Source organism: Manis pentadactyla, chromosome 1 (genome assembly GCF_030020395.1).
Source record: "Manis pentadactyla isolate mManPen7 chromosome 1, mManPen7.hap1, whole genome shotgun sequence".
NCBI classification, from domain to species: Eukaryota; Metazoa; Chordata; class Mammalia; order Pholidota; family Manidae; genus Manis; species Manis pentadactyla.
In genome coordinates this window covers 167,969,559-167,989,348 of record NC_080019.1, presented here as the reverse complement: position 1 = coordinate 167,989,348, position 19,790 = coordinate 167,969,559, and the positions used below count along the sequence as shown (strand labels likewise).

General features: G+C 39.9%; 1 protein-coding gene across 3 annotated transcripts in view; it reads right to left on the bottom strand.

Moving 5' to 3' along the window:
- Positions 1-19,790, bottom strand: part of PLCXD2 (phosphatidylinositol specific phospholipase C X domain containing 2) — a 43,271-nt gene that overhangs the window by 8,327 nt on the left and 15,154 nt on the right. For all 3 annotated transcript variants that reach the window (XM_036933119.2, XM_057502481.1, XM_057502490.1), the window contains exons 2-3: positions 5,713-6,173; positions 156-397 (exon numbers count right to left, since the gene is read on the bottom strand). In XM_036933119.2, coding sequence (XP_036789014.1) covers positions 156-397; positions 5,713-6,173 — 703 coding nt within the window. The remainder of the gene's footprint in view (positions 1-155; positions 398-5,712; positions 6,174-19,790) is intronic.

Sequence of the window (19,790 nt, the reverse complement as noted above, 5' to 3'; positions counted from 1 at the left end):
AGTCACCTCAAATGCACAGCTTTTGCAAATACAAGGTTTTTTGTTTTGCTGTTATTTTAAATCTTCAAGCTATATGGTTTTACTGCTGTTTATTCAGAAGAGAATCATGATAATTTCTCTAAAACTTTACTTGTGGGATGGAAGCAAATTCTTACCTATGAACCAGAGTGTTCTTGAGGCCACCAACCAGGCCCCGGGCGATGGTCTTCACCCTGGGGGTGAGAATTGCCTGGGAGACGTGGAAGGAGCCACGCGGGGCCCGCTCACTCAGCGTGGTTTCCAAGAAGAGGATTAGTTTGCGCACACTTGTAGTGTTTGCCCAGGGCGCTGGGATCTTCTTTCCAGGCCACAGGAATGGGTATTGCTTGTAGAAGGGACAGTGATAGAAAATAAGAACCTGAAATGTTCAAATCAGAAAAAGGAGAGCAATTCAAGAACAAGCTGAATGTTAACTCTTTGGCTTTACGCTGTTGGCAAGGAGGAAAGCAAATATAAACATGTTGAAATTCAAGAATTGTTACATGTATTTTTTTTTTTTAAGAAAAATCATTAAAGCAAAGATGGAAGCACTTAACTATGTCTGACTTGAAGGTTCTAACCTTTATTTTTGTCATGAACACCTTTGGAAATATTGCAAAATCCTGAACCCCTTCTCAGATTATGTTTTCAATGAATGCATAAAATAGACAGGATTGCACCGTCAATCAAAGAGGTGGAAATATAGCTATCAATGTATTGATTGAATTTACAGTAAATTCATGTATGAGTTTCATCATATATTAAATAAAAATATTTTGTTTTAAGTCTAATAAGTTCCATAATTTTGAGTTATGATGAGTATAAAATTTCAAGTTATCTGCAACCATTCAAGTGTGATTTGGAAATGTCTGTGATTTATATGGGGACAAAGTCAGAGGGCTATACTGCTGTGGGTGACTGCCTGTGCTCATAATCAAGGGCATATTCATTTGCAGGTAAAGGCTAGAGAGAATAAACATGTTTTTTTCCCCATCCAAAACCACAGATTTCTTAAATCTACCCATGCCACTTCCCCTTGGAAATCTTTGGACCCCAGGTGGAGAGCCCCCTGCGCAGCTAGTACTGTCTATAACTTATGGGTCTTGTGTTCATGAAACAGCCACTCTTGGCATTGAGATCAACACATTGAACTGATTTGGGAGTACCTGGATTTTCACTTGCGCTTGCTGATTCTGACCTCAATAACCCTGCCCAGGAGAGGAAGGGAGGGCACTTCTCAAGGCAGGGAAGACTTCTGAGGGAACTCTTAGGTTAGTGGTGGTTTTGATAATAATTAGCAAGCCATATCCACAGCATTAATTAGTTTCTGAGAGGCAGCTAAGGGACAGGGAATTACTATTTTGATTGTCCCAATTCCGAGTTCCACTGCTTATGTGTCTAGAAGTAATGTATTTTCCCTGCTCCGAGCTCCAGCGATCTCTTCCTGGAGGAATGTCTAGCGTGTGTGTTTACACTCCCTGAACTGCAGTCCTCGGATAGCTGGCCCAGAGCATAATCCTTCAGGCACCCAGAAAGGAGCGCTCTGAATGTGTGTCTAGTTTCCAGGGTGTGTTTTGCTTGTGACTAAGGGCTCCTGCAGGCCTCCAGTGAGGGAGCACCGGGCTCGATGCACTGAACAGGCTAATGACTATTCTTGTTGTTTGTAATGGTTTTGAGTAATGTCTGACTGACTGCTAATGATGTCTGTGGTAAACACGTGTGTTAATGAGGTTAATCATAGGCTCACAGTAAGCAGATTGCCTGGGAGACTGGGGAGGATTTTCTGCTGGCGGTGTAATCGACTAGTTTGGAAAGCTGGGGTCTCCAGCAGTTTTAAGTGAGGAAAGCTGGCTTGGGAAATAGACTAGGGGAGAGGAGGGAGGCAGTGTGAACCTTTGACAAGGCTGTCAGACCATTTTCCATGCTGCCTGGCCCCTGAGTGGTGTCAGGGGACAAGAGGACAGTGATGTTCTTTACTCTGTCTTGGAAAAGGTGCAACAAGTACAAATTATGTAAGGGGACTTCTCACCTTTCCTCAAGAGCCTCCATGAGCAATCTGATCCCAAAGGTTATAGGAAGAATATTTCTGTTTACACTAGGAGTTTGGCATAGCAAACCAACTCTTAGTCCACAGAATTCTGGAAGGGTAAGTCTTGCCCCAGGTCTGTGTTTTGCTTCTGTCTATCTCTCTGTGCTGTATTTTTCTCTGAAATACTTTTCCTTCCAGCTCAGCAATTTATGTTCAGTTTTTCTCTTGAGATTCAGGTTTAAAATCTTATTTCCTTTGAGAATTAGTCCTTGATCGATTTCCTCTTATCCAACCAGTCCTTTACTGGAGGCCCCTGTATGTAGATTATACTGTGAACTCTTCTTCAATTGATTCATTACAAACATCTTTTCTCATATAGTAAATTTGAGGCAGTTTTATCTTGCAATTGCACATCAGGTTTTTTGTATTTTCCTAGTGTTATATATTCTCACCTTCTCATTAAGACTCTACATGTTGTCAAGCTGCAGATTAACTTTTGTAATTCACTGTACCTTCAAAACCCATAGCCACTACTGTACAAATATATACATGGGTGCTGCATGTAATTGCACATTGAGTAAATGAAATTTGACTGAATGGTAATACATTTCTTGCCATTAAATTGTGGTAATAAAATACTCAGGGGGTTACATGCAAGGCAGCTCATTACATAATGAATATTTAAAGTTTAATGGCTAGTAGGCACTGTTCCAGCAGCAGGGAGGTGACTGATGACTCTCCATGGTCTCTTTGTTTAGCTTTTAAGAAAAGACATGGCAAGGAGAAAGAGCTTTGGGAAAAGAAGGAGAAAAAGGAAATCCTAGAATTCAAACTAATGACACTCTCCCTTTTTCTGGTTTGTCATCAGAGTCTCTTTCCTTGATAATTTAGGAGTATTTGTAGTGGTATGACACAGATTAGTCCATACTTAAAAACTATGATAGATCATTCGCCGGCTGCTAGAAATTTACTGTCCCCACTACTCATTAGTCCTGAAGATGCCTGTTACTCCTGCAGGTTTTAAACGATTTAGTATGCAATATGGCAACCCATCCAAAATATAACATGTGTACAAAATTATAGAACTATATTTACAACAGAGAGGTGTTTATAAACTTAACTGTACTTAAGTTTAGCCTTACCTGAATTCCAATATTCAAAAGCCTTCTTACAGTTCTTTTCTCCTATTCTGCTCACCCTCAAAGACCCACTAATAATAGGGGCTCATTAGTAAAGAGCAAGTGTTTTTATTCGCAAAATTGATGACACTGGTTGTGAAAATCACCAAGAAGTGTGAACAGCCCTGGGAGAGCATAAGAAGCTGTGGAGACTCGAGAGACCAACAGCCTGTGATTGAATGCCGGCCCTTACCACCCACCAACAGTGTTCTCTTGGGCAAGTTGCTTAATCTTCCCATGCCTCACTTTACTCATCTGTAAAATGAGAATAATAACAAAATACCTATCTCATAGTGTGGTTGAGAGGATGAAGTATGTTGATCCATGTGCTGATACCATGTAAGGCTCAATAAATGTTGGTTGTCATTGTTATTACTATAATTGAATATTATAAGAGAGAGACTCCACTGGGGGAAAAAAAAATCTCTCCACATTAGACCTGTGAGTCTCAACAAATGTAAGTTCAGCTTTAAGGGGAGAGGTGTGATAAATAGTTGGCAAAATATCACTTACAAAGTTTTTGTGAGGGAGTGGCTTAGATACATTTTAACGGATATGAAGATGTAACAGCCTCTGTGAAGTCAAGGACATTGAGCGCTTTTATGGATGGGTGTGCCATCAGAGGTTATCTCTCTGACCTCCTCCTGCTGCTCTGCTCTCCAGCCCAACGGTCCCCTGCTTTACCTCAAAGATGTCAGGCACACTCCTGCTTTGGGGCCCTATGCTGGCTGGTTCGTCTGCTGGGAAAACTCTTCTCCCAGTGACCACTGATGATTAACTCTCTCAAATGTCTACCCTGATCAACCTGTCAAAAACTGTAACCAACCCTTGCCACCCTTGACTTTTTTTCTATCACTCTTACCCCTTCCTGGCGTCATATATAATGTATTTATTATCTTGATTTCCTGTGATCTCTCTCCCTCTATTTGAATGAAAGCTCCATTAGGGCAAGGATCTTTATTTGCTTAGAAGCTTTATTTGCTTGCTTGATTTGTCCCAAGTGCTTAGACGGGGTCTTGGCACATACTTGGTATCCAATAAATCCTTGCAAGTGAATAATCTTTAATTTATTTTTAATTGAAACCCCTTCCCTAAGTTGGAAAAGAACTCTTTAATATGCCTTGGTTACCGCATCTGTAAGTGAGCCACTGTAAATGAAGAGTACTTGCTACTTTTTTCTTTTAGTAGAGAGTCTCAATTGGACGCTGATCTTTTTCGAAGCTCTCCTCTCCCACTACCTATCATTCTTTGGGATCAGAGCAGAATACAGTTGACCATTGAACAACATGGCTATTAACCCCACGGATCCACTATATGTGAATTTTTTTCAATAAGTATACTGGAAAATGGTGGGTGGGGGGGTTGTGGCAATTTGAAAACACCTTTTCTCTAGCTTACTCTAGTGTAAGAATATAGTACATAAACAAAGTATGTGTTAATCAACTGTTTATGTTATCAGTAAGGCTTTTGGTCAATAGTAGGCTATTAGTAGTTAAGTTTTTTTGGATTCATAGACTTTTGACATCATGGGGGTCAGAGCCCCTAACCCCCACATTATTCAAGGGTCAACTGTACCTCTGAGGTTCACATTCCTTTTTTTGCCAGTCATGAGCCTGGGACTGGAAACTCTTCTCATCTTGAGCAACCTGGGGCGTGCTCTCCCAGCCCAGGGCCTGTAGGGTGCTTCCTTCCTGAACTCTCCAGCTATGACCCAAATTCTGTGAAGACGGCCTTTGAAAATGTTAACGCCTCTGCAATGAATCACTTACATGCCTTTGTCAGCTGATCCTTTTAGTTATCAATCGGTATCTTGGTGTGGGCACAAATATGTGAAGGGGATAACAGGTACAAGCTTCCAGTTATAAAATAAACAAGTCGCAGGATGAAAGTACAGCATAAGGGAATATAGTCAATAATATTGTTATAATTTTGTATCATGAAACAGCTGGTAATTACACTTACCATGTGAGCACTTCATAATGTAGCTAATTGTTGAATTACTATGCCGTACACCTGAAACTAATATAACATTGTGTGTCAACTGTATTTAAAAAAAAAAAAATTGGTAGTGATTACCTGACACTGAGTAGAAGGCAGGATGGAACAGCCTATCTGCGGGGCATTAGGAGAGTATAAACAGATTCTCTGGGAGATTAAAAAATGATAATGGCCAACTGGTCCAATTTCAAAGCTTTACCTTGGGCTGGTTCTGGCCAGGCCATTCAAAGTCAGCTGGGATGCTTCAAACAGTTTGCCCGACAAATTGCACATATTTGGCAGGCATTAATCCCAGTTCACTGGTGCCCAGAGGAGCCCCTTGAGCTATCCTGGAGCCCAGGAACCAGGGTTCCAGTGTTTAATATTCCAAATAATCTAGGCCTTCCATAACCTCAGAGCTCTGGAGTGAGCTGCCTCACAGCAGTGATACGGAAAAGACGGAAAGAGCTACGCTCCTGACTTCGGAAGCTCGGCTCCCTTCCCTCCTACCTGGCCCTTCTTCTCCCACAGGTGTTGTAGTGTCATGCTCTCCACACTGCAGGCCGAGCACAGCTTGTTTCCAAAGGCCTCCTGGATCCGGACAATCAGGCGGTTGTGATGAGCCTCATCCATAGCGTAGAAGTGGTTGAAATCCAGGAAGATGATCTCTCGGGGGTGCTGGGTAAGAAACGAGTCAATCTCCATCAGCCCATCCCAGACCTTGATGCCAAAAAGTCCATGAATGAAGTAGATTTCCTGGTCAGCATCCCCAGGTTTGGAAGACACACGCAGGTCAAAGTAGCGGATCCCGGCTTCCAGCTGTTCTCGGAACGTCAGGTTCTGAGTCACAGACCATTTCTTCATCAGCTTCTTCACCAAGGAGATCCTGGCAAGGCGTTTGATAGCTGGGGTTTGGTCAGGCCCTACCGGGGACTTTTCATCTACCCAGTAGCTGAATGAATCGTGGGAGCCTACGCAAAGCAATAAAGGCGAGGAAAGCATTTGAGACCAGAGCTGGGAGGATTAAGCCAACTGTTAAGAAGACAAAACAACAAAGCCACAAATACACACCAAAGATGTAAAGGCATACTTGCAAAATTTTCAAGCTTGCTAGGAATGAGGTAAGCACAAATAAAAGTCATGCAGTCTTATTAAAAGTTTGTTAAGCCTGGGGTAAAACTATAATTCTCATATATTGCTAGTGTAAGGTAAATTAACAGACACCCTTTTGGAAAGCTATTTAGAAATATGTTTGGAAAGAGGAGCTTTAAAATATTCATACCATTTGATCTAGTAATTTCATTTCAGGAAAGCTATTCTGAGGAAATAAACTAATGTTTGAAAATAACAAAGATGTTTGCTGAAGAATATTTGCAATAGAGACAAACTGGAGGTTTCTTAGGTGTCTTTCATAGAAGAATCCTTGACATTGGCATATCCACTTCATTCATGCAGCCATTGGAACAAAGGATATGGGAACCCGGTGTCTACTGCAATAAGGCATTTAAGTTGTAGAAAAGGCAGAATTTTAAAAAGTGTTATATACATGATTTTTTCATGCTATTGTATGTATATGCTATTTTACTGCTATAAACACCTGAGTCAGTAGGAATGGTTTCTTGACAGATCAAACATTTTTAAGAGCTCAACACAGGTTAGTGTTATGGCCCTCTTTTTGAATTTGGATCTTAATGAGCTGAATCTGCTACTAAACAATCAAATACATATTCCGTTCCTCTGTCTTAAAGGAGAGAAAGTAGATATTTTCCTAGACACTGAGATAATCTTGTTATAAAATGCATATGGCCACGATAGCCATTTCTAACTACAGTGAGAAAATATGAAGTGAGAAAATATTTCACTTAAGGTGAAAATTATCTTTAACCAATACCTTTCATTTTTTTATTGGTTTCTATCTAGTGACAGCTGTTATGAGTCAACTCTGTGACTTGCTCTGACGCTGGGGACTCTGCATGGGTGGCTGTGCTTTGCGAGCAAAATCTGGGAGGAGAAGCTGTGACCTGATGCTACTTTGTTCTTAACCACTACCACCCGTATGAGAATCAGAACTTCTAATTCACACAAGTTGTTACCAGTTATCCTTCTGGCTACATTTTAGAGAACACATTTTATTTCTAACATAAATTTTTGAGACTCTACTGTTTTATGTTTTATTATTCCTATTTTCTTGAAAATAAATCTAAACTGGAATGGCTTTACTATTTTACCTTCTCAGAAATAAAGTGAAAAAAAAAAGGAGATAAGTGTTCTTTGTTTTTATGTAATCCCTAGAACATGGAAAATACTCCATAACTATTAAGAAAAAGCATATTTATTAATCCTTAGGCAAAGTCACTTTTGCAAAAATGAAAATTACTAGCATATTTCAGGTTAAAAAAAAAAGAAATTGCCATTACTAAGAGAAATGTGGAGCAAGTCCCTCTGGATTTTCCATATTGGTTGTCTCTATTAATGAGATTCACTGGGTACTTCCCTAATGCTCTGCTTTCTTTGGTTGTAGAGAAAAAGGAAATCTTTATACCTCCTCATTAAGAGATTTTTTACGAATACATTATATACAGATGTTGAACAGCTAGTTATCACTTCTTCTTAAATTATGTTAGCAGCCCAGCTGTTCAGGTTTGAATGTGTAATATAGTGCGAGGCAAGCATTGAATTTAATTCTTCCCTGGGTATCAGGGAACAGCCATTATCCAGGCAGAGAGGAGAGGCAAATCCCCTCTGGTATTCTCTTGTTGGTGCTGAGCCCAGTTTTATCTCCAGAGGGAGATGTGCTAACAACCTCCAGCGCTTTTCTCCATGTCTGAGGATTGTGCAGCAATGATAGCGATGGGGCCCCAGGGACCATTTCTGAATGCACAGGAACACACATGGTCCCCAGCCTACCCCACAGATTAGGGAGGGCATGCACAGTCCCCGGGAACACAGTCTCTCTTTGCTCTCTTTTCCATTTCCTCTTTTCCTTTCTAACATCCTGTGCCCAGCACTGCTGCCCACCCCTCTAGATAGGAAAGGACAGGACAATGGAGCAGATTGTTTCCTGAATGTTTTAGGGCAGTTGTCCTACTAAGCTAGGCCCATGGCCATGAAAGCCAGCCATCACTCATTAACCCTTATCAATATTTTGCCTTTCGACTTATTTTTTTTCCAGAAGCCTTTGCCTCATATAGAGTGAGTAAAGGAACATTCAAGTACTTATGTGCATTTAACTATTTCTTTTTTAAAGAACAGGATAAAAATGCCCTCCCCTCTCCTGCACATAGTATACTCACAAGTTATGCAATCTGCAAATAGTATTTATAAAAAGAAAATCCTAAAATTTAACACCCCAAGTTCATTATTGAAGTTTCCCCTTCCCCCTGCACTGATGGAAGTTACTTTACTCTTTAAAGATTTTGTCCACAGTGAGGGCTACCTCTCCCCCTCTGCCCTGGGATATATGGATTAAATTCATGCATTCTCCCAGAAGACAGGAAAAACCCTTGCTTCATTGGTCCTTGTCTTAGTTTCTAAGAGAATTGCAGTGTGGGAGTTGTTAGGGATAGTGGCTCCATGAGTTCTGGTTTGTCTTATGAATAAGAGAGAAAACAGTTTAGGACCTCATCCTGCTATGATTTCTGCCTTGGGAAGTGTTTTTTGCTGTTACTACTTGGTACCTACATGTCTTCACTCCTCCCTGTCTACGGCTCCTTTATGTCTAAAATGCATTTAAGTGGTGCCCTTTATCTTAAAACAAAACAAAGCTCCTTCCCTTACATGTCTTATCCCTTCAAGCGACTGTCTTTTCTTTCTTCCTTGTTGTCAAATTCTTGAACACATGGGCCGGTCCTGCTGTCTTTGGCTCCTGTGCTCTATGCCATCTTTCCCATCTGAGGACACCTCCCACCCTTCTGTTGCTACTCTTCTTCCTTATAACCTTTGAGTCAATAACTCCAAATGGCTTAATTCTTCTCAGCTTCTCAGAAGGTTTGTTAAGTCAGATTTTTTCGGGAACCTTCCATCCCCATGTGTCCCATGCTGCATACTTCTAGATGTTACTAGCCTTCTGTTACCACTCTCCTTCTGTCTCCTTTGCTGGCTACATTTCCTCCTTTGTGTTCTAAAATTTAAATGTTTTCCAAGGATCTGTTCTCTGTATGTTTCCTTTTCCCACCTTCAGAGATTGCATCCACTCTCCAAGCTCCCGACAGCACCATCATGCAGACAGCACCAAAAGCTTCATTTCTAGCCCAGACTCTTCTTAGTTCCAAATTTACGTTTTCAATTTCCTGCTCTGGGCTTCCACCTGCTGGCCTGCTCATACAACAAATGACATATTTTCCAAGTCCGGTACTGATGTGTCCCTCTCATCCCCACAAAGCGCGTGTCCTGAATTTCTGCCAATAGTTTCCTCAGTCATAGGGACCTGAAACCTTGGACTCCAGTTAAATGCTTCCTGCTCCCTCACTCTCTTCAGCGTTACCAAAACTTTGCATCTGACTTTTGCAACATATATCAAACCTGTCCCTTCCTTTAACCTTCAACTGCCATCCCCCTTGGTTCATACACTCATTACCTGTCACACAATCAGGACCAAAAGGACCCTAACTGGTGTCCTTTGACTCCAATCTCTCCAGTTTGTTCATGTGCAAAAGTTAATCATCTCAAGATACAGTGCTGATTGTGTCATTTTCCTTGTCCCTCCTTCCTTCCAAATCAGGTTCAAACTCTGAACACTGGTGTTTAGGAGCCTCTTCAACATGGTCCCAGTGCATTAGTTTTGACTCATCTTTCACCAGGCCTCTACATGTGCCCACCACCTGCTGGTGTGCAATATACATTGATAGGCAGGCCTTTTCTTGGATCGCAGCACTTGTTTTGCAGATAATTTCTGTAAAATGTTTTCTCACCACAACATCTTCTCTCCTGCATTTATAACCCTTGTTGGGGGCAAGTTGCTTACTCTATGTCTCTGTTTCCTCATTTGTAGTTTGGGCACAATAGCACCTGTTGTCACAAAAATTGTGTGAGTATTGGAATGTGTGCAAGGTTCTTGGAACAATGCTGACACATAGTTAAGTGCTAAACTCTTATTATTATTCCATCCCCTGCTGGTTAAAAACTAGAGGGAGGAAGGTCAATTCTCTGAAATTCTTCATCTTAAATACTTAGAGTGTGGAACATTATTTTTTTCTGCACTTGAAGTTCTGTTCTTCATCTACTGGGTGACCTGGAGATGATAAGTTAGGCTTTGTTGACAGTAGGTGTCATTCACTCTCTTGGTCACAGCCTAAGCTTTGTCATCACCCACTTCTAAAATCTTAAAATTCAATATCCTGCTTTCTGACCACAACTTACTTCTTCTGACTTCTGACTTAACTTCATTTCTTCCCCACCTGAGAGCCCAGAGTTGACTTTACTTCATCCTTTGGTTATACCCAAAGCTGTTAGTTGGCACTTTCCCCTGTAGAATTATTAATTGTAGCTATCCAAAAGCTGTTAGGATCACTGTCAAGACTCATTCTTAGTCTATACATGCAAATCCCAAAAAGCACATGGAAAAATTAACATGCTGTTTTCTGGGTTTTTTAAATTTGAAGTATCATTGATATGCAATGTTAAATTGGTTTCATATGCACAACACAGTGGTTCAACAGTTACCCATATTATTAAATCCTCATTCCCACTATTGCGATTGCTATATGTCAACATAGGAAGATGTTACAGAATCACTGGCTATCTTCTCCATGCTGTACTACCTTCCGATGACCAGTTTATATTATGATTGAAAATTTTTGTACTCCTTTATCCCCATCACTCTCCCTGCCCACCCTCTCCACCCTAACTTCTACCCCATGGCAACCACCAGTTACTTCTAAGTGTCTATAAGTCTACTGCTGTTTTGTTCATTTTGTTTTGCTTTGTTTTTATATTCCACAAATAACTGAAATCATATTGTATTTATCTTCCTCTGCCTGGTTTATTTCACTGAAAATAATACCTTCTGGATCCATCCATGTCATTGCCAATGACAGGATTTCATTTTTTATGGCTGAATAATATTCCATTGTGGGTATGTACCACCTCATTTTCATCCATTCATCTGTTAGGTTGTTTCCATATCTTGGCTATTATAAATAATGTGGCAGTAAACATAGGGGTTTATACATCTTTTAGAATCAGGGATTTTGTTTTCTTTAGGTAAATTCCTAGAAGTGGAATTACTAGGTCAAATGATATTTTCAATTTTAGTTTTTTGAGGAATCTCTATACTGCATTCCACCACAGTTGTACCAATTTACATTCCCACCAACAGTGTACAAGGTTTCCTTGTACATAACAGTGTACATAACAAGACAACACTTGTTATGTCTTGTCTTTTGGATAGTGGCCATTCTAACTGGTGTGAGGTCATATCTCATTGTGGTTTTGATTTTCATTTCTCCTAATACTTGGTGATGCGGAGCATATTTTCATGTGCCTGTTGGCCATCTGTATTTCTTCTTTGGAAAAATGTCTGTTCAGGTCCTCCATCCATTTTATAATCATGTTATTTGTTTCTTGTTGTTGAGGCATGTGAATTATTTATATATTTTGGGTGTTAACTCTTATTGGATAAATTGTTTACAAATATATTCTCCCATACTGTAGGTTGCCTTTTTGTTTTGCTGATGGTGTCCTTTGCTGTACAGAAGCTTTTTAGATTGATGTAGTCCAATTTGCTCACTTTTTGTTTCCCTTGACGTAGGAGATGTGTCTGGGAAAAAATGTGTCTGCCCATGCTTATGTTCAGGAAATTTTTGCCTATGTTTTCTTCTAAGAGTTTTATGGCTTCTTGTCTTACAGTCAGATCTTTGATGTGTTTTAGTTTACTTTTGTGTGTGGATTTAGACAGTAATCCAGTTTCATTCTCTTGCATGTAGCTGTTCAGTTTTTCCAACACCAGTTATCAAACAGGCTATTTTTTCCTTATTGTACATTCATTGTTCCTTTATCATATATTAATTGACCATGCATACATGGTTTATATCTGGGCTCTCTATTGCATCTGTTCTTGTGCCACAGTACCAAACTATTTTGATTATCATAGCTTTGTAGTATAGCTTGAAGTCAGGGAGAGTAATAATGCCCAGCTTTGTTCTTTCTCAGGATGGCTTTGGCTATCTGGGGTCTTTGTGGGTCCATATGAATTTCAGAGCTATTTGATTTAGTTCATTGAAAAATGCTTGGTATTTTGATAGGGGTTGCATTGAATCTGGAAATTGCTTTGGGCAGGATGGTCATTTTGATGATATTAATTATTCCTATCCATGAGCATGGGATAGATTTCCATTTATTGGTGTCTTCTTTAATTTCTCTCATGAGTGTCTTGTAGTTTTCAGAGTATAGGTCTTTCACCTTCTTGGTTAGGTTTATTCCTAGATATTTTATTCTTTTTGATGCAGTTGTAAATGGAATTGTTTTCCTGATTTCTCTTTCTGATAGTTCATTATTAGTATATAGGAATACAATAGATTTCTGTGTATTAACTTTGTATCTTGCAACTTTGCTGAATTCAGTTATTAGTTCTAATAGTTTTATGGTAGAATCTTTAGGGTGTTCTATGTATATCATGTCATCGGTAAATAGTGACAGTTTAACTTCTTCCTTATCAATTTGGATGCCTTTTTTCCCTTTGTCTTTCTGATTGCCATGACTAGGACCTCCAGTACTATGTTGAATAAAAGTGGTGAGAGTGGGCATCCTTGTCTTGTTCCTGATTTTAGAGGAAAAACTTTCAGCTTTTCATCATTAAGTAGGGTGTTAGCTGTGGGTTTGTCATATATGGCCTTTATTATGTTGAGGTACATATCCTCTCTACCCATTTTGTTGAGAGTTTCTATCATGAATTGATGTTGGATTTTGTTAAATGCTTTTTCAACATCTGTTGGGAAAATGGAACAATAAACGATTGTTGACTGAGTCACTATATAAAGAGCTCCTCCCAGTGATCTTGGTGGAGGCAGAGACGGAGGTGGATTATGGACTTACAGACTGCTGGATGCAGACATGATCCTAGTGCTTGACCTACCCCTGTGAGATTCAAGCCGGATATAAACCCTTTTACCCCAAGAACATTATGTTGTCATTTCTTGACCTCACCAAATCTGTAGTGACTTTGCCCAGGGCTGAAACCCTCAGGCAAAATAGCATTTGTTAACATGATCATGTGGTTTTTATCCTTTTTGTTAATGTGATAAATGATTTTGATTGATTTATGAATATTATACCATCCTTGCATCCCTGGAATAACATGCTGTTTCTAATATACTTCTTGACTAAGGACAAATGATTTTCTTCTCCTATATATTTCTCATTTGTAGAATGGACTCAATAAAGTTTTAGGAGATAATAGGCACCAAATATTAGATGACTGTTTTCAGACCAGGAGTAGTGAATTTTGTTTTCATCTCAGGAATATTCCATGAAGACTAGGAAATGATATACAAGCTCTTCCTTAATGTTCTACACTGACATCACCCCCAATTTCACCCCTACAAAAGTGAGACTTTTTCTTCTTTAGTCTGAGTAACCATTGCTTGTTAGTGGAGAAGAAAAACATAAGAGAAGAAAACATTGGATATTTCCTTATCATGCTTTCTAATAAATGATTAGATGAAGTAGTTTAGGGTTAATTAGGGCCTTTGAGATGTGCTCTGGGTTATAAAGTTCAGAATAAAGTCACAGTGAAAAAATCACAAGGAAAGAGATTTGAATGGGAAAAGGTTAGCAAGATGTTTGGTCAATGTTAATAGTTATTTTCTCCTAGACAGCATTAGGTTACAGAATAATCTAAGAGACCAGGTATGAGAAAAATGAGCTAGCCCTGTGAGAACTAAGGACAAGGAGTTTGCTCTTTATCTGGATCACCAATTGCTACTTGATTCCTTCTTTCTTAGATTTGTTATTTGGGAATTAGGAGATCTCAAGTGAGCATACAGCAGTTTTTAGAGCATTTTCATTACCTATTTCTCACAAATTGGAGTCGTAGCCATTTTTTAAAACTCACTTAATTAAAAAGAATTTAAAGCAATCTTCTTGGGAACCTTGTCTCTAAATAAAACAAAGAACTCAAACCACACCCTCTGAAACAATACATTTCATTATAACACAATGGGATTTCAAATTACATGGTGACCATACTTACAGTCATGGAGCAAAGAATGAGATGAGAGTTAACTGAAGAATATGAGAGAGAGAAACTCCTTCATCACATCTCTGGGGAGATGAGGATGGTGACCCATGTCAAAGAACTCCTGGCCTCACATTAAGAAAATCTCTTTTCCTCACTTCCCTTAGGTACTACAGTGACTTTGGTGAGCCCTTCTAACTCTAATGTCCATCAGCCCCCACCCCCCAAGTCTCTTCACTGAAGCCCACCCTCCTACCCTGTGTTATATACCACTCAATATACCACTGAATGGATTCATATAACATTGTATGGATTAATGCATCTAGGAGTTCACCCCATGCATTCTCAGTGGGGTGACATTGACCCCAGGGTACAAAAACTGTTTCTTGGAGATGAAAAAATTCTTACTTTTTTCATGTATAAAATACAGATATACACACCCACCCACACAGAGTCCCTAAACAGATATATAGCATATCTGTTATAATAAAATTTCATTGCTTGTGTGTGTATATGGGTTGGGTCGGGGTGGGGGTGGATAAGCAGGACAGAAATGGCTAAAAAGATTCCTTAATGATGTGATAAAGAACAAAGGGTTGAGAAATATTGCTCCAGACTGAGCTCCCTAGTAGCCAAATGGATGTTTGACTTGTCTGGACTGGACCTCTTACCTTGCACATCTTTTTATACCTAATTGGCCCATCTCTAAATGCCTCTCATGCTTCTTCTCACTAAACATCCATCCATAAGGTGCCTAGTACTAGAAGGTTCTATTCTCATCCCCTGCTCCCAGAATACAAATGGGTTGGATCCAACTTGATTTCCTCTCTCACGGTTACCTTTTATTTTTATTAGACATCTCCAGGACCAACTTCAGGACCAGCAAGTCATTTCCCTGCCTAGTCAGCCCCAAGGGACCCAGACTGGCAAGTTTATAAGATTCCAGTCTAGCAAGAAGAATGGTGAGGCCTAACCTGGTGAATTATCATAGCTCTGAGGAAGCTAAATGGGGAGTTCCCACAGTGGCTAAGAGCATGGGGTCTGGTGCCAGGCTGCCTATGTTCATTATATTGGCTCTACTGCTTACTAGTTAAGTGACTGAAATGCTGTGCCCCAGTTTCCTCACTTTTAACATGTAGAAAACAGCAGCACTAACATCAATGGTTTGTGATCCAGGCTAAGTGATTAACTCAGGAAAGCCCTCAGAAGAGTCCCTGGCCAACAGGATGAGCTCTGACATAAAGCCATTATTATTTCATTATTAAGGAAGTTATGTCATCTTCTGCTTAGACGGTACCGTGTGAGAAACAAATAGCTCTGTTTTTAAAATATTGTCATAAAACCTTATTAGATATTTGTATTTATGGATCTGCTGTGGCAGTTAACTGGGAAAAATGAAGTTTGCAATTTATGTGACTCATTTTAGATTGCATCCAGAATCAACATCACAAGGAGTAAACTCAGATCACAGTATTATACAGTTTAAGTATAAATTGGCATTAAAATTATAAATTATATGTACTTGGCTCCTATGTCAGTAACTTAGGAAATAAATAAATACAGTGACTACACAATTTGAAAGTATAGAGGAGAAAGTTCCAAGGATATTCTTGAACTTTTAAACACTGTAGAATTAGACATCCTCAAGTGTGATTTCTATAGAGAAACAAATCCAGAAAAACAAATCCAATCTCTCTAACAACGTGTTGAATAGCAGCTTGTTGGAAATAATCCATTATTTGAAATGAAAAAAACAGTAATGTTTTCCCAATCCATCAAAAACCCTACCATTTTTCACAAGTACTCAAACACTCAAACACTTGCATAACCATCCACAAAGAACCTTTCCATAAAACATCAGTATCAACAACACTTTCAGAAGTTTTTCTCTATTTTCTTACACATTTGAAAATCCTGTAGTTCTTAGGGACATGAGCACAGCCAAGTTTCTGTTAGTTCACCTCCCTCCCTACATGCTTCATCACATCCTAGTCTTTGCAGGCCTCTTGGGTTCACCTATTTTATTCACAGGCTTTCTGTGTTTTCAGAAGACATTTTCATTCAGTAACATGGTAAGTTGAGAGCACGAATACACAACTCAAGCCTATCAGGAGAGCAGCTGAGCTGTGGAGGTGACAAGTTAATCTTCTTGCCCGGATAGACCTGCAACTCAGAGGTTTCTGCTCGCCAACACATGTGAATTCGCTATAATGAGGTTTTTAAATTCAAGTAGTGAATTCCAGGTAAAACAAATCTTATGAATTGTTACAGCAAATGTTTAGCTAGCATGACTTCATAGGAGGGCCGTGTATGGAGGTGTTCAGAACTAACGTCTCTCGGTTACCAAGGCATTTATGTGCAGGCCCATGTGTATATGTTGACACTAAAATGAGCCCCTCTGATGTGAAATCCAGATAAAACTTTTATTCGGGAGGAAAAAAAAAGCCACACTTTCTTTTTTGGAGAAGTATGTTTAAAAGAATGGAAAAAAAATCTAGTATTTCACAGAAGTAGTTTTAATATATCAATAGAGAGCTTCTAATAGATATAATAATCACTCTGTAAATTTCATTGAAAGACAATTATTGTTTTGAGCTCATTTCTTAAAGAGCCATGTGAACTCCAGGTTTTTATCAGGTCATAATCATATTATTTCTACCAAAACTAAGACAGTTGGTCTGGCCCATTGCAAGCTTGGTCTTAAAATACATGTGCATGCATTCCTTATTAGGAATATTCAGAGTGTTCAATTCGGGCTTGTTTTTTTATCTCATTTTGAGCTTTAGGTCATATGATTTGCAATTTATATTTTATTCCCCTGATTATCGGCTTATATCCTGTCAAGTGAGGCCAGAGTAATACAGGCAGCTCGCAAGAAAGAGGGCAGCCATCTTGCCAGTTTCCCACTGAAGCTGATGCTGCATAAACGTCAAATTGGTACTGAATGTCAATTTTATGTAAAATACATATATTAAGAAAACGTTGTGGGACAATTATTAAGATCTTATTTGCAAAGACCCTTCCCCATCTAAAAACAAAAACAAAAGGCTTTTAAAGGTGGCCAAACACGAAGGACCAAAAACCTTACTTACACTCTATCTTAACAGAACTCGGTCATTCACATAACCAGAAGATGTTTGGGCAGGAAAAAGGCTCAAGTAGATCAAAAGATAGTCAGTGTAAACAGCAGAAGAGAGAGCAGTATCATGCTTTATAAAGAGAGAGAAAAGACTTAGTAAGTGTTTAAACCAAAGAAAGGGAATAATGTTCTCCCATCTCCCAAGGAGGAAAAGAAGAGAGAACAGTTTGCGAATGGAACCAGGATCAGAAACTGAGAGGTCAGGCTGACCCACAGCTCTCCCTGATGTTGTCTGTCCATCTTTGAGAGTTTCAGAGATGACAGCCTGGTGACTTATTAAGCCATTTGAAAGGGTTGAATTTTTCTGAGAAAATAAAAGCGTTTTGTGCTTCGATTTACATAGATAACAGAGGACTCTGTCTTCATAGAATTTCTATTAAGGAATCTTTCAAGCAGTTTTTTGGAAATTGATCTAACAAGTGGAATTAAGGCCATTAAACAGCTCCCTCAAACTGCTTGTATTTTAATGCGCCTGTGATTTTTAAGAAATTCAAAAAATTTTCAAATGTACTAAACTAAGGCAGTCAAAACTTTTCCACTCAAGATCATTTGACCAAAAATTCTGGGTGTTTTTCTAAGGTTTGGAGAGACCACTACTTACTTTCAGAAATCGTTACATATGTGTCTCAGTCTGTATGCAGAGCTTATCACCAAGGTCTAGTTTCGGAAAAAGAGCCATTCAGGGACTTTTCACTCCTTTAGCAGTAGTGACCACTCTCAGACTCAGATGGTGAAAAGGAATACATAGGGACACCTCTCTGGCTCTGCAGAAAGCACTGCCCCCCTCTGGACTCCAGGTCCCCTAGTGTGGGTCTCTGGCTTCCCCTGGAGGGCATCACCCTCTTCAGTATCTCCCTGACTCATGACAGCCAGCTCTCTGGGGAGAGCCGGACTGAGAGGCACATCAGCAGAGCAGCGGCTGAAGGGACAGGTTACGAGGGATGTTAAAGCACTGCTGGGATGAACTGCAAATTTTGCACCAGCTGATGCAGGTTTTCACCAGTGATTCCTTACAACGTGGGCAGGACGTTAAAAAAGAAAAGCTCTTTTTAATGCACATAGTAAACTCTTTATCTTACATATGAACATGTGGTAAGAAAAAAAAGTCATTTTTAATACACACTATCCTCTCAACAGAGGAAATCCTGGTAACTGGCATCTTTGGCTTTAATGGCTTTTGACACACTTGAAGCAATAAGTATTAAGCAGTGGGTGAGAGTACACAAGTTTCGAGACAGAGCTTGGGAAGACTTACACCGCTCTGCCAAGGAAAGGGACAGGTTGCAAGGCCAGGAGGGGAGGCTGAGAGGCTGAGAGTCGGTAGGGGAAAGAAAGAGGGAATCGTAGTAGCAGCGGTAGTGCTGAGGAGAGAGACCGTGGGGAGAAGAGGAGCCCAAAGGGCTTTTTTTCAAAGATGTGGTACAATTTCACCTCTATGTTTCTCTCTAAATCATGAATAAATATTTTAAAGTGAAAGTTTGAAGAGGTGCCATAATAAGCCTGTCTGAGGCAAATATGTGTCTCCATCCAACCCTGGGCCCCAAACCACCAGTGCCTCTCCTTTGCCGGGCCATCCCTCCCTGGCTCACCTCACCCAGGGCCTGGACCAGGGTGTCCAGGCAGGGACACACCTAGCTGGGGAGTGTGGGGCAGCCACACATAAAGGGGGGAGAAGGTGGAAAAGTATAAGGGAGGTTTCTCTCTGATTGGGGTCGATTTTTAACAAGGTCCCTGTATGAAAAATCTTCTTCTTGATATGCTGGAATTAAAATTCTACTATAATGGGTAGCACTATAAGCCATGATAAATAAGATATATAGATTTGAGAGCATTCTAAGGAGAAAAATGACTTATAAAAGGACAAAAGAATGAAGAAGAAAATAAGAGGAACACCAAGAATAGAGTGTGGGCAGAAAATGTATTGCTCAGTTAATCTGCACAAATAGGAGACTTTCAAGTGTGAGGCAGGGAATATCTTCTCAATTGACTGAAGATTTATGACCACAAAGAGAGTTCAGCTCAAGCTTCACATTGCCCAGAACAGCCCTGCAACTGTGTAGATGCAGCATTCTATAGCTGGTGCGTCTCTGCTGCATGCACCACTGAGCATACTGTATCCCCATTGAGCAATGCTGCTGAGCATACCTTATCCCTACTGCATGCACCGCTGAGCACACTGTATCCCTGTGGAGCATGCACTCCTGAGCATGTTGTATCCCTGCTGAGGCTCAGAGGCTCCAACTCTGTTCCTCCATAACCATAGATGAGCCTGATGAT